This window comes from Tursiops truncatus, chromosome 7 (assembly GCF_011762595.2).
Source record: "Tursiops truncatus isolate mTurTru1 chromosome 7, mTurTru1.mat.Y, whole genome shotgun sequence".
Taxonomy (NCBI): Eukaryota; Metazoa; Chordata; class Mammalia; order Artiodactyla; family Delphinidae; genus Tursiops; species Tursiops truncatus.
The window spans coordinates 5,920,268-5,933,932 of record NC_047040.1 but is presented as its reverse complement, the minus strand read 5'-3'; the positions used below and the strand labels follow the sequence as shown (position 1 = coordinate 5,933,932).

The 13,665-nt window shown below is 49.3% G+C and overlaps 1 protein-coding gene across 1 annotated transcript; it reads right to left on the bottom strand.

The window, feature by feature from the left end:
• Positions 1-717: 717 nt before the first annotated feature.
• ARL4C (ARF like GTPase 4C) lies at positions 718-5,067 on the bottom strand. The gene is made up of 2 exons (XM_004313556.4): positions 3,518-5,067; positions 718-980 (listed from the first exon to the last, which is right to left on the bottom strand). The coding sequence occupies exon 1, from the start codon at positions 4,520-4,522 to the stop codon at positions 3,944-3,946; it is 579 nt and encodes a 192-aa protein (XP_004313604.1). The 5' UTR covers positions 4,523-5,067; the 3' UTR covers positions 718-980; positions 3,518-3,943.
• Positions 5,068-13,665: the final 8,598 nt, after the last annotated feature.

Below are 13,665 nucleotides of genomic sequence, written 5' to 3'. Positions count from 1 at the left end.
ACCAAGTATTACCTGGCTCCTTGGGGATTCCTTCCTTAAATTAAGGTTGCACCAAAAAAAAAAAAAAAAAAAGAGGGTTCCAATTTTTGCTTATTTTGATTTCTAATATTTCTACTCCTATAAGCAGTTTTTAGGTTTCGGTATTTAGAAATGGCATCTGTGCCCTTTTGATGTCACTTGGCTCCTAAACTTTAGCTTCTGTTGCAAAGTGAACAATAAAGTCAAGCCTTGCTCGGGTGCTTTACAAGCACTTCACGTGCACTATTGTGTTTCATCCTCCCAACAACCATTATGAGCCCATTTTACAGATGGGGAAATCGAGGTCCAGGGGCTGAGGAGCTTCAGCAAACTCATGGGGCCGTGAGCATGACTCAGAATTGGAAACTGGCTTTTTGGCTCCAGAGTTAAGACCCAGCCAATCAATGAGTTTCGTTGCTTAATGTCTGCTAAGGGCCTCCATGAGTTACACTTTGAACCAGTCAGAGGGTCTACCGATTCTGGCCCAATCACTTTTTCTTTAGAAAGTGGACCTTTTCCCGCTGGTATGTACAGAGCAGGACGGTCTCACCATACCTACTGTTTAAGAGGATTCAGGTCTTGGAGTCTCTCTGATGGGTTCGAGAGTGATGGACTCAGCCCAGATACCAAGAGAGCAGTCAAGATGCTGAGCAGCGTGGTGACTACTCTGCGCTTACAGTACCACACAGATGTTTCCAATTTCACATAATCAGATCATATATTTGAAGCGACTAACAATCACGACCTTCTTTAATAACTGAGAGGCTTGGCGCTGGCTGGGCATTAAGGCCATTTTCCTCAAGGATTTGTGAGGACCCCTGACAGGTATCATAAGGGGGACAGGCACACAGATTCCTGCATCGGAGCCTCTCAGTTAAACCAAAAAAGCAGAGATGATTCATCCAGCCCTGGACCCCATCAGACAGCAGAGACCATCTTGCGATCCATCCCTCCACTCAGGCCTAGAAACAAAGAGAGGCAACTTGAAAAAACATCCACAGACAATTTCCCCAAACGTTTGATTGTATAAATAATTTATTTCTGTTCACAGGATCATATATGCATATAAAAGGGAACGGGAACCCAAAGAGGAAGATGATCAGGACAGAGAATTACAGCAGTAGAAACGGAAACAAACCAGGAGACATAGTCCCAACACCATGACAGAGATTTTGTGAAGAGAATCGTTCGGAAACAAAACTGGCCTCCCTGTGTCTATGAGAAAACATTTCAAAAGCTCGTGTGGGGAGGCCAACTTCCTCTATATGTGGAGCCCATTCATTCTCCCAAGAGCAGGAGGCATAATAAATCAGCGGCTGCGTTGGAGGGGACTCTCCGGGTGACCGCTCCAAGGTGATTTAGCCTGTGTTTCCTCCATTTGGTCAGAGATGAAATGGGCTATTATTTGGGCAAACACTACAGAAATCAACTGAGACTCAACTATTGGTTGCTACACCACAGAGCTCTACTGCACAATTACTAACAGTTGACTGCACCCTTAAGTACTGATAATGCAAAAAACAAAGTCATTTCGCATCATTGGTAAAGCATGAGAGGATCTAACAGTGATCTTGAACCAAAGTATTGTCAGCACGAGAAGGTTACAGTATTTGGCATCTGCAATGTCACAAAATAAATATATTATTCTCTCAATAGTGTGGAACTACCAAAATGTCAAAGTGCTTAAGAAATTGTTGCATGTGAAGAAAATAAAGAAAGATGGATTTTTTTTTTTTAATAATTCTATACAGAATCTTCAGATGATGGGACCAGCCCATTTAGAAATCAGTGACTATGCTGTCGATATGTAAACTGAAATCTTGCAGGCTTTTCAACACTGCTCAGCTATATTTTCTCTATTGAGTTTCTACAAAAAGACCAGCATTGGAGGGGTACCAAATACACGGACAAAAGAGAAAAGGAAGATGGCCTGCTAGGTTTCTTCTTTTAAAATATTTCATAGGAGAATTGGGTTTCAAGCAGGAAGCCGGGACTTCTACCTCTGGTTCTTAAATTAACTTTCTGAGTGCAGTGGAAAATAGGCGTGGATTTATAACTTGAATACCTCACATGCTCACACACATGATCATACTCAATATCTAAAGGCCTCCTTCGCAAAGAAATTTATCATAGTGGGGGGAAAAAAACATAATTCCACCTGTAAACACGGATTCAAAGAGGAAATCAAAATCACACAGGAAGCATTAAGTTTCTTGTTTGATACTGTGTTTCAGGGTAAATGACAGTTTCTGCACACCAAGACCCAGTCCTGATTATAAAGGATCTTTTAAATTACATTATTAAAAATAGGTATGTCTTCTTCTTTCACTTTATCTGTTTCCAAAGCCTCTTTCAAGTAAACGTGAGGAGCCTGAGGACAGGTGACCATTACGTCACAGGCTTTCCTTTATCTCAAGCACTCACTGTGTCTGCATTTGCTCTGCAACCAGTTTCCACAAGAAGGAATTAGGAAGGCCCTCCTTGTGCTTTTCCCTCGCCTTTAAATCCATGCCATGAGGTCGGCTTTTGCAACAAGGTGGGCTTTTATTTGTTGGTGCATGACATCAAATACTCTAGCGAGACATTTGTAATGAAAATACTGAAACCAGATAGGCCACAATGAACCAATTAGAAATCTGAACATGTCACCACTTGCAGTGTAAAGGGATCTAAAAGGGCAAAGCAAAGTCTTTTTTTCCTAAACTGAGTTATTTCTAAGGTGAGTATTCATTCGTAGCAGATTTAAAAAAAAAAAAAGATGTCTGAAAACCATAACCCATCATCAAGCGGTTAGGATGACAAGAGACACCCCTTGCCAAAACCCGCCTGTCATTCAGCACACATCTGCAGCTGGTGTGCTCACACAGGCCAAACAGTAGGCTAAGAGAATTTAAGATTCCACACATATGGGGCTAGAAATGTATGCCGATTACACAGTGCAGAGGGAGGTCCCTGCATCTACACACACACCGCATCCAGCATTGATGTCGAGAGCCTTACCCTTTAAACACCTTTAACTATTCTGCAAACAGAAAATGCATCATTGGCCACCACCTCCAACAGTTCTTTGTTTTTGTTTTGTTTTTTTCTAATTTTTTTTTTATTGGTCTCTTTGTGTGATAATGACCTACACATGGACAGAGTCCAAACCATCTGGAAGATGTCTGATTCCAGGCTGAAAAGCAGTTCTCAACATAACTGGTCTTCTGAAGCTACCACAAAGCACCAGGAAAGGGGCATTCTTCGCGGGCACTCCCCAGAGGAGGCCAGCGCAGCGCCCCGTGCCTTCCGGCTGCCCTACTGTTCCAGGCAGTCCTCTGATGGCCCAAACCAGCACCTCGTTTGGGCCCAGGGCAGGACAGATGAATCTTCACAGGGGCCTGCCCTGTGACATAAAATTGTCCAGCTTTCACAGCTCAAGGAGAGGCTGCCCCCCCAGCACCTCCCACTGCCACCATGCCCCCAGACGGGTACTCCCGGGGTTCTGGGAACCGCATACCTCAGGAAATTCACAGGTGCGATCCCCAGTGAGGGCAGGGAAGCCTGAACTTCTGGCCCTGATGGAGTAGGAAGAAATCGCTTTTGTCTCTGACATCTGAGCCTTCCAACCTGGGCCAGGAGGGCATACGGCGGGACCTGCACGTCCACTTCCCAGTGGGGCCCCCAACCCTTCAGCAGCTCTGGCGTTCAGACAAAAGGTCCCCTGAGCTAGGGGTGACGGCAGGTCGAGCTCAGGTTGGCAAGTCTGCCTACATACCCAGGTCGAGTCACTAGTCCTGCATTCCGCTTTAAAAAGTCGAAGCGTCGCTTTGGTTCGCTGTCTTTGTTCGCGGGCGCGGGTTCTCGATCGGCCATCCAGCCTTTCATTCATTCATTCCTGACTCGCTCGCTCGTCCCCCACCGACTCGGAACGCTGCCGCGCGCATTACCGCTTCTTCTTCTGCTTGAGGGACTTCCTGCGTTTCAGGATCATCTCATAGAGCTTGTCCATGCCCTCGGTGAGGCCCTCGCCGATGATGGCGCACGCCGGCTGGACGTGGTAGGTGGTGGCCGGGATGAGCTCGTGCAGCGCCAGCTGCTTCTCGATCTCGGCCACGGGCAGCGACTTGGGCAGGTCCTGCTTGTTGGCGATGACGAGCAGCGGCGTGCCCTGGTTCTCGGCGAACTTGGTCACCTTGTGCAGCTCCGTCTTGGCCTCCTCCAGCCGGTCCACGTCCACCGAGTCCACCACGTAGATGATGCCGTCCGTGCAGCGGCTGTAGGACTTCCACAGCGGCCGCAGCTTCTCCTGGCCGCCCACGTCCCAGAAGTGGCAGCTGATGCCCTTGGCCGTGCCGTTGCTCAGCTTGATCTTCTCCGTGTTGAAGCCGATGGTGGGCACCGTGTTCACGAACTCGTTGAACTTGAGCCGGTAGAGCACCGTGGTCTTGCCGGCCGAGTCCAAACCCAGCATGACGATGTGCAGGGACTGGAAGGCCGAGATGTTGGAAGAGATGTTGCCCATGGCTCCTCGCTGCGGCGCCGGCCACTGCGGCTGCGGCGGGAGGGCGCCGCCCCCCGAGCAGTTACGGGCCCGACGCGGCTGGGCGCACCTGGGCCCCGCCTGCCGCCCTCGGCCGCCGGCACCGGCCGAGCCTCGGCGTCCCCGGGCGCACGGCTCGGCGCGCTCAGACGCCGCGGCCCCCGCGCCCGCGCCGGCCAGGCATCGCTTCTCTCGGCGGGCTTTTGTCTCCCGTGAAGCCGCCTCCGCTGCCGCGGCGCGAGATGCTCGCGCCCGGCGCCCTCCCCCGGCCCCGGCTCGCTCTGCGCCTTTTCGGGCCGCGCCCCCGCGCTCCCGCCGCTGCCCGGGCTCTCCGCGGCTGACGGCTTGGGGCTCCGGGTGCCAGGCCCTCGCCTCTGCCTGGGCGGTGCCGCCGCGGGGCTGCTCCCGCTCCCGGGGTGCGCCTCGGAGGCGCAGGCGGGGCGTGGGCTTCCCCGGCTGTTGCTGCCGGCGCGGCCGCCTCGCTGTCCCCGCCGTCCCCTCGCCGCCGCCGCCGCCGCCAGCCTGCACCGGCGGGAGGGCGCCCGGCTCCGCCCCTCGCGGGCCCCGCCCCGCCCCAATGGCCCCGCCCCTCCCGCGGCCCTGGGTGGGGCGTGGACCTCCCCTCGCGGCCGGCCGCTTTCGCGCCCTTCGGAGCTTTCGAAATCGCCGCCGGCGTCCCCTCCCGCGCAGCGCCCAGACAATGGGCCCCGGAGCAGGCTCTTCCTCCTCGGCCCACTGACGCATCTTGTAAAAATAGCTCCCGGCTCCCGGAACTCCCCGCCCCCCCCCCCCCCCCCCGATCCCAGGCCAGCGGGACTGCAACCATGGGCGGTGCAGCCGGCCTCGGGGAGCGGGTCCGGGGGTCTAGGCTCCGTGGGCTTTGGCGCGGCTCGGAGTCCAGGGCAAGGCGGGCCGGGGCAGCTCTGCCCGAGGGGCTGGGGAGCGTCCGGGGCGGGAGTGAGAGTGCCCCGCCGGAGAGAGAGGGCGGTGGGTCAGGTTCCCCGACCCCCAAGAGAGGGGAAAGGAGGGCGCTGTCCGCAGTGAGCCAGCCCGGGCGCGTTTCCACTCTCGCGCCCTGTGCGGTGCCCAGGACGCTGGCCCTTCGCGATGCCCTGGCTCGCTTCCCTGCCAGAGCTCCAAGGGGCTCCACCGGGCCACCGCCGCACTTAGGGCGCAGGCCTGTGCCCGGGTGCCCCGGAGGCCTAGCTTTTCCTGCCTGGTGGCAGCGATGCACACATCCAAACCTCGGCTTAAGGAGACCCTGTTTGCCCCAGATAGCTCCGACGACTCACCAGTCCCAGACAGCCCCTTTAGCTGCCTTATTTGTGTTTCCACCGACTCTGCTGACATGCCAGGTCAAGTGTTAGCATCTCGGGAGAGCACCCTCTACCACCCTACTTTGAGACCTGAGAATCACCTGCCCACAGGTAAACCACTCCTCCTGCACTAGGCCCTGCAGACGCACTTGGGCCTGAAACAAAACGTGTCAGGAGCTTGGAGTCGGTGGCACCGTAGGCAACGAACACCAGTGCCCAGTCCCCGGTTTCCATCTCCCCTCACTCCAATTCAGTGGTCTTATTCTGGTTTGTAAACACACGACCAAGGCTCATCCTCTCCAGGTACCAAGGAGACTGCGCGTGCATTTCAGATGCACACAGATCTGGGGCAGAGCTGCTCTGGAAGAGTAGCAGCAGAGGCAGAATGGACGGTGGCTTCTTCCCAACTCCAGCTTATGAGGCAGAGAGATGAAAATGGGGTCTAGGGGGCTGGAAATGAAAATGATAATGAGTAAAACCCAACATAGAAATACTTTCCTTTACCACCTTCGTTTCACAAGCTATGATAAAACAGGCAGTTTTGTTGGCATTGAACCATGTGAAAAGACCACATGTAGATGGCAGGACCAGCCATCCCTCCTTTGGAACCCCCGTGGTGGTAGCAGTTTCCCAGACTGGGTCCAGGGCTGGAAAAGGCCTTGTGGATCATTCTGTCCAAGCTGCCAGATGAGGAGACCAAGGCCCGGGCGCTTGACTTTGCCAAGGCGGAACCTACATGCACACTGCCTTCTCGAAGCCCAGTGCCAAGGGCTGAGGGCCTGCGTGCTCTCTCTCACTCCACACCCCACCCACACACTGTTTTAATTTAATGGGGAATGAAGTTGTAAGCAACCTGAATTCAGCTGTGAAAGAAATTCAACTCAAATTGAGTTGGACAAAAATGGAAATATATTCACTGACGTAATGGAAAAGTTCATGATTACGATTCTGTTCAGGCATGGCCAGAAGCCATGGAGCTCAAAAGAAGCCTTTAGACCACGTCTCTCTCCATCTCTCTTCTGTTTTCCTACTGGCAGCCCTGGGCTCACATCCTTGGTGTAGATCCTAGAAAGAAAAAGGTGCATCTCTTTCCCAATAACTGGGACAAAAGCCCGAAGGACACATCTCTCTGGCCTGTCCGGCCCAGCCCTGCATCAAGTACTACCGTCCAGAGGGATGGAACACACTGATGGATGGGGCCCAGGGGCTAAACCTGGGGAGGGGAGGTTCCCAAAGAAAAAACAGGCATCTGTTCCCCTAAAGGGCTAATGGGGGTGAGTAAGCAAAAATAACAGATGTCGGTGTAATTTAGAATGATTTCATTTCAGTTATTGGGAACCCTGGGAAGACAGGATTTTGTGTTTTTGGAGTGATTTTTCTGGCTTTCTTCAAGGCCTGTCCCATAGATGGCCACCTGCTCATGAGACTGTTTCTTCTCCCCTTCCTCTGTGCTAGACAGGACCTAGGCTGGGTGCCAGCCCGAGATGGGCCTTAGATTAGTAACCTGGGACCTGGGCATCTGGAAAAAGACAGACCAGACTGGAACCCTCTTGATCTGGCTCCCACAGACGATCTTACTGTAGGATGCCTTTCTCTTATTTGCGTCTATCCCCTGTCAGGTCTTGCTTTTATTTTAAGGATGGTAGGAGGGCAATATTTTAGTAAAACCTGCGATGTGTTGCCCTGGTGCTGAACTAATTCCTGCCGGCTGGGGTTTTGACTGCAGCACCACACTTTGCACCCCCTGTGATGGGGTTTAGTAATAAAGGGCTGTCTGTTGTCCAGTAGCAAAAGCAGATTAATAGACATTAATGGAGCCTTAGCGAACAGGGCCATTAAACAGCAACTCACCATAATCGAATAGCAAACCGTGCTAATTTCACTCACCAGGTGACGAGTTGCATTTACAGTGGATAATATAACTTCTAACATGTAAAAATGTCATTTAGCTGAGTCACCTTTCCTTCCAGTATGAATTTCAATTGAGAACCCCCGGAATTATGAAAAGGAAAGTAATGTTTACCAAGACGTCAGAAATGCAAGGCCCACTTCGAGCCATGAACAGAAGTGTCACCGCTAACGGTCTGGGCTGTGTGGACAGACTGGATGGGGGGCTATACGTTTCCCACCACATTCTAGCCACGTGGCAATACCTAGGTTACCATTTCGCGAGCTCCCCGTCTCTAAAATGTATCTAACACAGGTGGAGGTTGTGAAGATGAAATGAAATAATACACATCAAGTGTTTGGCGCGGTGCCTGGCACACAGTAAGTGCCCTATAGAGGTTACCTGTGATACCTGCAAAACAACAACAACAACAACAAAAAAAACAGTTTTACAATGGACACAATCGTTTGAGTCTCAACCGTCGCCCAATCAGCAAGTATTCCATGGAGTGGAAAATACTGGCTGCAGTGTGCTACTTTCTTCATTTTAATTAATCGGAATAAGACATTTCTCAAAGAATAACATGTACCGGTGTCTTGCCTGAGATGAATTTCACGTCCAGCAACAGCGTTATTTCCTGTCCCTTCTCTTCTGCATCGAGATGACTCTACACCCAGAAAAGAACTCAGTTCAAGTAAACAGAATGCGGTTACTTGGTAGTGATTTTGAAATTGTATCCTAAAATGTTCTGTTTTATTGCTTGAAGGGCTTAGAAATCAAGTGTGCCACCAATCAAAATAACTTTTGAGTGGATCCAGCAAAGAGAGCAATATATTCCGTCATTACTATCTTTGCTTTAGGAAGGTCGATGACATAAGATGCAAAGTTGAGTGTGGATAAGGATATCTCAGAACACGGGTGTGTGTGTGTCCACAGGCACGGAGTGTGTATGATTATTTTCTGATGGGATCCTTGGGTTCAGGTCCACTGTCCCCTGTGCTGAGCTATTATAATACAGGAGTGCCCTCTACTGAGCTTCTTGTATACGAGATGAGAGCCTCCACAGAGGCAAATTTGCCTAGTGCCTAGTAAAAGTTCCATCCATACGTACTGAACGAATGAATGGATAAGAGACTCCCTAACCTGGTTCTCTATCTGGAGCTATGGGACTAGATCTTTTAGAGCCCCACTTGTTAAATTGAGGAAGTGCTTCTCTTCGGGGCTCAGAGCATGGGGGCGTCGATGTTCAGATGCAGTCTTGGTTCTTGTTTCCAGCGCAGACTAGGAGGGGTTATTTGCCAGGAGAGGGGACCAGGAGTCTGGCAGAGTATGCAGGGATGTTACCAGGAAAGCTGTTCAAAGAATCACAAATTAATGGAAGAGAGAGGAAATCAGCATGCGGAAACCCAGCTGAGATAAGAGATTGGAAGAAATCAATGTTTGCATCTAATTCAGGGGGCGGGCAGCCATAATGGGAGAGGGGACCAGAAGTTGAGAATAAAGGAGGTCAATTAGGCAGAGAGAGGACAAGGCTTGAAACTGCGGAAGCCAGGTGGTCCGGGATGGAAGTCCTCTGGTGGGAGTGTTTCCTTAACGAAGCTCCCCACCTACACTCCCAGAGTCCTAGGGAGGGCCGGACACAGGAAGAGTCATCACTGGAGGAGTGCCCACCTCAGGGGACACAGGGAAGGGACCAAAAGACACTGGTTCCCAGGGGAGTTTTGTGGGCAGGGCAGTAGATTTTGGTGGAGATAAGTATGAAGCTGTGATGCCTGCAGCCTTGTCCTTCATTCAAGGGGTCCGAAGCCTGGAAATAAAAAGGATCCACTCTTAATTTATCCCTCCCCGCCTTTCCCCTTTGGTAACCGTAAGTTTGTTTTCCGTGTCTGTGAGTCTGTTTCTGTTTTGTAAATAAATCCGTTGTATTAGTTTTTAGATTCCACATGGAAGTGATATCATATAATAGTTGCCTTTTTCTGACTTCCCTCAGTAGGATAAATGCAAAAGAATCTGAAGAAATATATACGCATAAGTGAATCACTTTGCTGAATACCTGAAACGAACACAATATTGTAAATTAACTATACTTCAATTTAAAAAATCTATTACTATATTGTCCATTCAAGTTCGTGGTTTTCATGAAAAACCAACAAAAAAATCGCAGTTCAGACTCCCCTGTTTCTGACTTTTGTGAAGCAGCAATGCTGAAACAACTCAGGTTCTCATTTTCCCGACAACCACTACTAAGAGAATTTAGTGGTTGTTGATGTCTTTTTCCCCATTCCAGCCTTCGTTATTAATGGTCGATCTCTATTATATGCCTGGGACAGGTATGAAAATTTAGAAGTCATTATCTTTCCTGTCAATGTTATTTTCAGATAAGATTCTTATATAAGATCGTTTTAAATCGCTCCTTAAAACTTAAATTTCATCTCTTAAGTGAACTTTTATCAAGGACATTAAGACCTGACACGGAACTCAGGGCTGTCAAAATGACAGAAAATGCTCACTTTAGTGCCAGTCCTTTCAGCTGAAGGGGAAGAAAAAGCTTGGTATGCAAAAGTTATTTCTGATTCCTTTAATAATTCAGACACCGTAATTAAATTTCGACTCTAATAGCTACCGTGAAGGAAAAAAAAGGTGTGTGTGTGTGTGTAACAATAACTCCCAGTGATTGGTGTTCCGCACCACGAACCAAAAAGTATTTGATGGAAACTTGGATTCCTTTGCTTTCCCTTCCCCCTCCTCCCCAGGTGAAGTGAGATGCCTATTATTTTCATTTAATTAAAACCTAGTCGGCTGGACCCGAGGGAGATGGAAACAATTGTGCTTCTGTGCCTCTATCAAGCCCCGCCGGCTCTCTGAACCGTGGTGGAGGAGGGCCAGGTGTGACGCCAACGCTCCCATTGTCTGCTGTGTGGTCACTCAGGATGACTCTTCGCTTCGAATACAAGGCTCCTTGTGGAACTGTCCTCTGTGAATGTGGCACAAACATCGGGATAGGGTTCTTTGGTTCCTGGCTGCTTCTGTTAGAGACCTAGCCGCTCAGGGTGATTATTTCCTCCTTCTGAGTTACACTGTGCTTATGTAACCTAATCCTTTGCTTCACCCATCATAGAGAATCCCTTTTACTTTCTTGCCCCTGCCCTCTGCAATCTCCTAAATCCTCTTTCCTAAGGTCCTCGGTGACCAAAGGAAAAATGCAAGGCCTTCGGGTTCCTTGCTTACCTGGCCCCTCAGTGGATTCTGCCGATTGCCCCATCCTTCTTAACATTTTTCTCTAAGAAAACCAGCTGGCCTGGCTAACTGGCAGTACTTCCCGCCCCACACGCTGCTCTAAAGACGCAGGACTGATTTGTGCTGATAAGCGTCTGGAATGGAGGTACGTCCTCCGTCAGGACCTCCAAACAGGAGGCTACAGAGCCGTGTTTCCCTCCCGGCTCTGATCATGCCCTAGACTTGTCTGCATCAGTCGTCAGTCTACAGAAGGTAGTGGCCCCCAGTGGTTGGTTTTGGACCTTCTCATCCTCTTGTCTCTGGGTAGTTAATCGCATCTACCTCTCATGATTTCTCAGTCTCCATCACTGCCAAAAGCCAGAAGCTCCCAACATAGAGTATTACACTCAAAGCTCTGTCTATATAGGTCTCCACCAGGCTCATTGCGCAAGTGCATCCAACCAGCAGTAGATCGCAGACAAACTCCTCTTTCCCTTCTGTCTGCTCACTCCCTACATCGAGTCCACCAGAGTCCAGATAATCCTATTCTGAAATAGCTCTTGGAATTAAAACTATGAGCCCTTTAAAATCACTTTTATTGTTTTTTTCTTCCATTCAAGACAAGTGCCTTTATTCATGTCTCTGATTAATGTGGTACTTACGTCTATTTTTGCACGTGGAAAGGAGCAAACTTCATCCAGTCACGTGCTCTGTCTACTCTGCTTGCATCCCTGGGGAAGAGGGTAGCTAATCTGATTGCCCAGAGCCTAATACTTCATTGGGTTGCATCTCACTACCCATCAGTAAAGGGAAGTGTCTTCAGGAGTTGAGGCACTGTCTGTCTCCACCACTCACAGGGTAGGTAAGCTCTGTGGGAATGGCCTTCTTATATTCAGAGGTAGAGAAGGCAAGCCTCACTTGCATCCTTGGCCTAAGCTGCTTTCTCCAATCTAGCTTTTACCACAGAGTTAGCAAAAGATGAGAGATTGGTCACCAATATTTTCCCGGCTTAATAACGCAACGCTACCTGGTCCATACAGGGAGGTGATAAGCAAAGGGATTTAGGCCTCAAAACTCAATTCTCAACCCCTAACATGACCAAGGAGGACGTTCCAGGAAACTCTGGCATCCAAAAGAGAATATGAGGAGACATGAGCTCCACACAACATAGAGAAAACCCCAAAGAGAGAAGAGACCCAGATAAAAAGTCTCTAAGATGAGATGAAAGGTCTACTGGAGCAAAAAAATGAAAGCACAGGGAAGTGAATTTAGTCCCTCCTTTTTCTAGTTTCTGATATTTTCATCCTAGTCAAAGACATCCCAGTATTTATGGGGGGTCCAACCCTTTATTCAAAGAAAAGCCAGCCTCTCTCTCTTGAGAAGCTCATGTTCAAGAGCACAAAGACAGAAATGACTAAACAGTCATGTTTTAGTTTTAGGTGAAAGCACACAATTTAACGTTTGGAAGCTACAAAGGGTATCAGTGAAGAAGCCCCTTTCCCACCCTCCCTCACCCCCCACCCCCGCCAGCTGCAGCTTCTCTCCCTAGAGGTGACAGCAGTTATCAATGGCTTGAATCTCCTTCCAGATACCGAATTCTCCTTTTTCAGAACTACACCTTAGAGAAAATGTGTTTATGCTTCTCAAAATTCCTAAGCAAAGGAGGCAAAAGAGAGAGCAGTGTCATAAACTGTTCTGATAACAGGTAGCCCAGAAGACCTAAAATATGGCCATGGAATATCAGGGTAAAATTCTCCAGAGAGATACTACAAGCTTATTGGAGAAAGGAATAAGCTCTCAGACCTTTCCTACAGCCCTGCGCAGGCCAGGAGCCCAGGGGAGCTTTTGATCCCAAGAGCAGCTGGGTGCTGGGATCACTTGGTGGTACTTCTAGGGCACCCACGCCTTGGACCTCAGCGTTTTCACGGTGCTGCTGGACACCTGCCATCCAGGAGACTGGGCTTCACTCCATCCACCGCGGCTGCTGTCCTGACACCTGGCCAGCCACTCGGAAGCCCCTCTCCCTGTCCCCTGCACCTGGACCTACAGCTGCTGGTCACATCTTATTAGACCCAGACGCAGCCTTGGTTTGCCTGATTTAGGATGGACTAGTGCAGACAGGAGGAGCGAGGCTCACTGGAAACGGTAGTGAGAAAAGTCCAGGAAACAAGTCAGCAGTTCTCCAGTCCGTTATGGCTTAGGATGAAAAGATAAAGCAAAACAAAAACAAAGAGATGAGAATAAATTTAATTTCTGTGATCGAAGTTTCCTCTTATTGAATTCTAGCTTATTTATCTATATTTCTTAACTTGGTTTTCAGCCTTCTGCTCATGGACCATGTCTTTGTTATGATTTTATCTAGTGCTAAGCGGAGAAAAGAACTGAATAAAAACAACCCTGGGTTTTTCCTTGCCAAAGAAGTCATAAATTCAGATATGAAAATTAGACTTCAGGGCAGAGTGATGATTCAAGAAACCAGGGTTAATACTACATGTAGCCACAGAGACAGGGAGTTGGTTGTAGACAGAAGCCTTCCCTGAAGAATTGTTGATACTAGTCAGAAACTGGAATGCCCATCCGCGGCAAAATGATTAAATCATCTAAACCATGTGATCAAAGACTTCAGAGCTATAAAAGGAGTGAGATGAGTCTGTGTGTGTTGATATGATTAAGATCACCCAGATATTGATAACTAAAAGAAACAT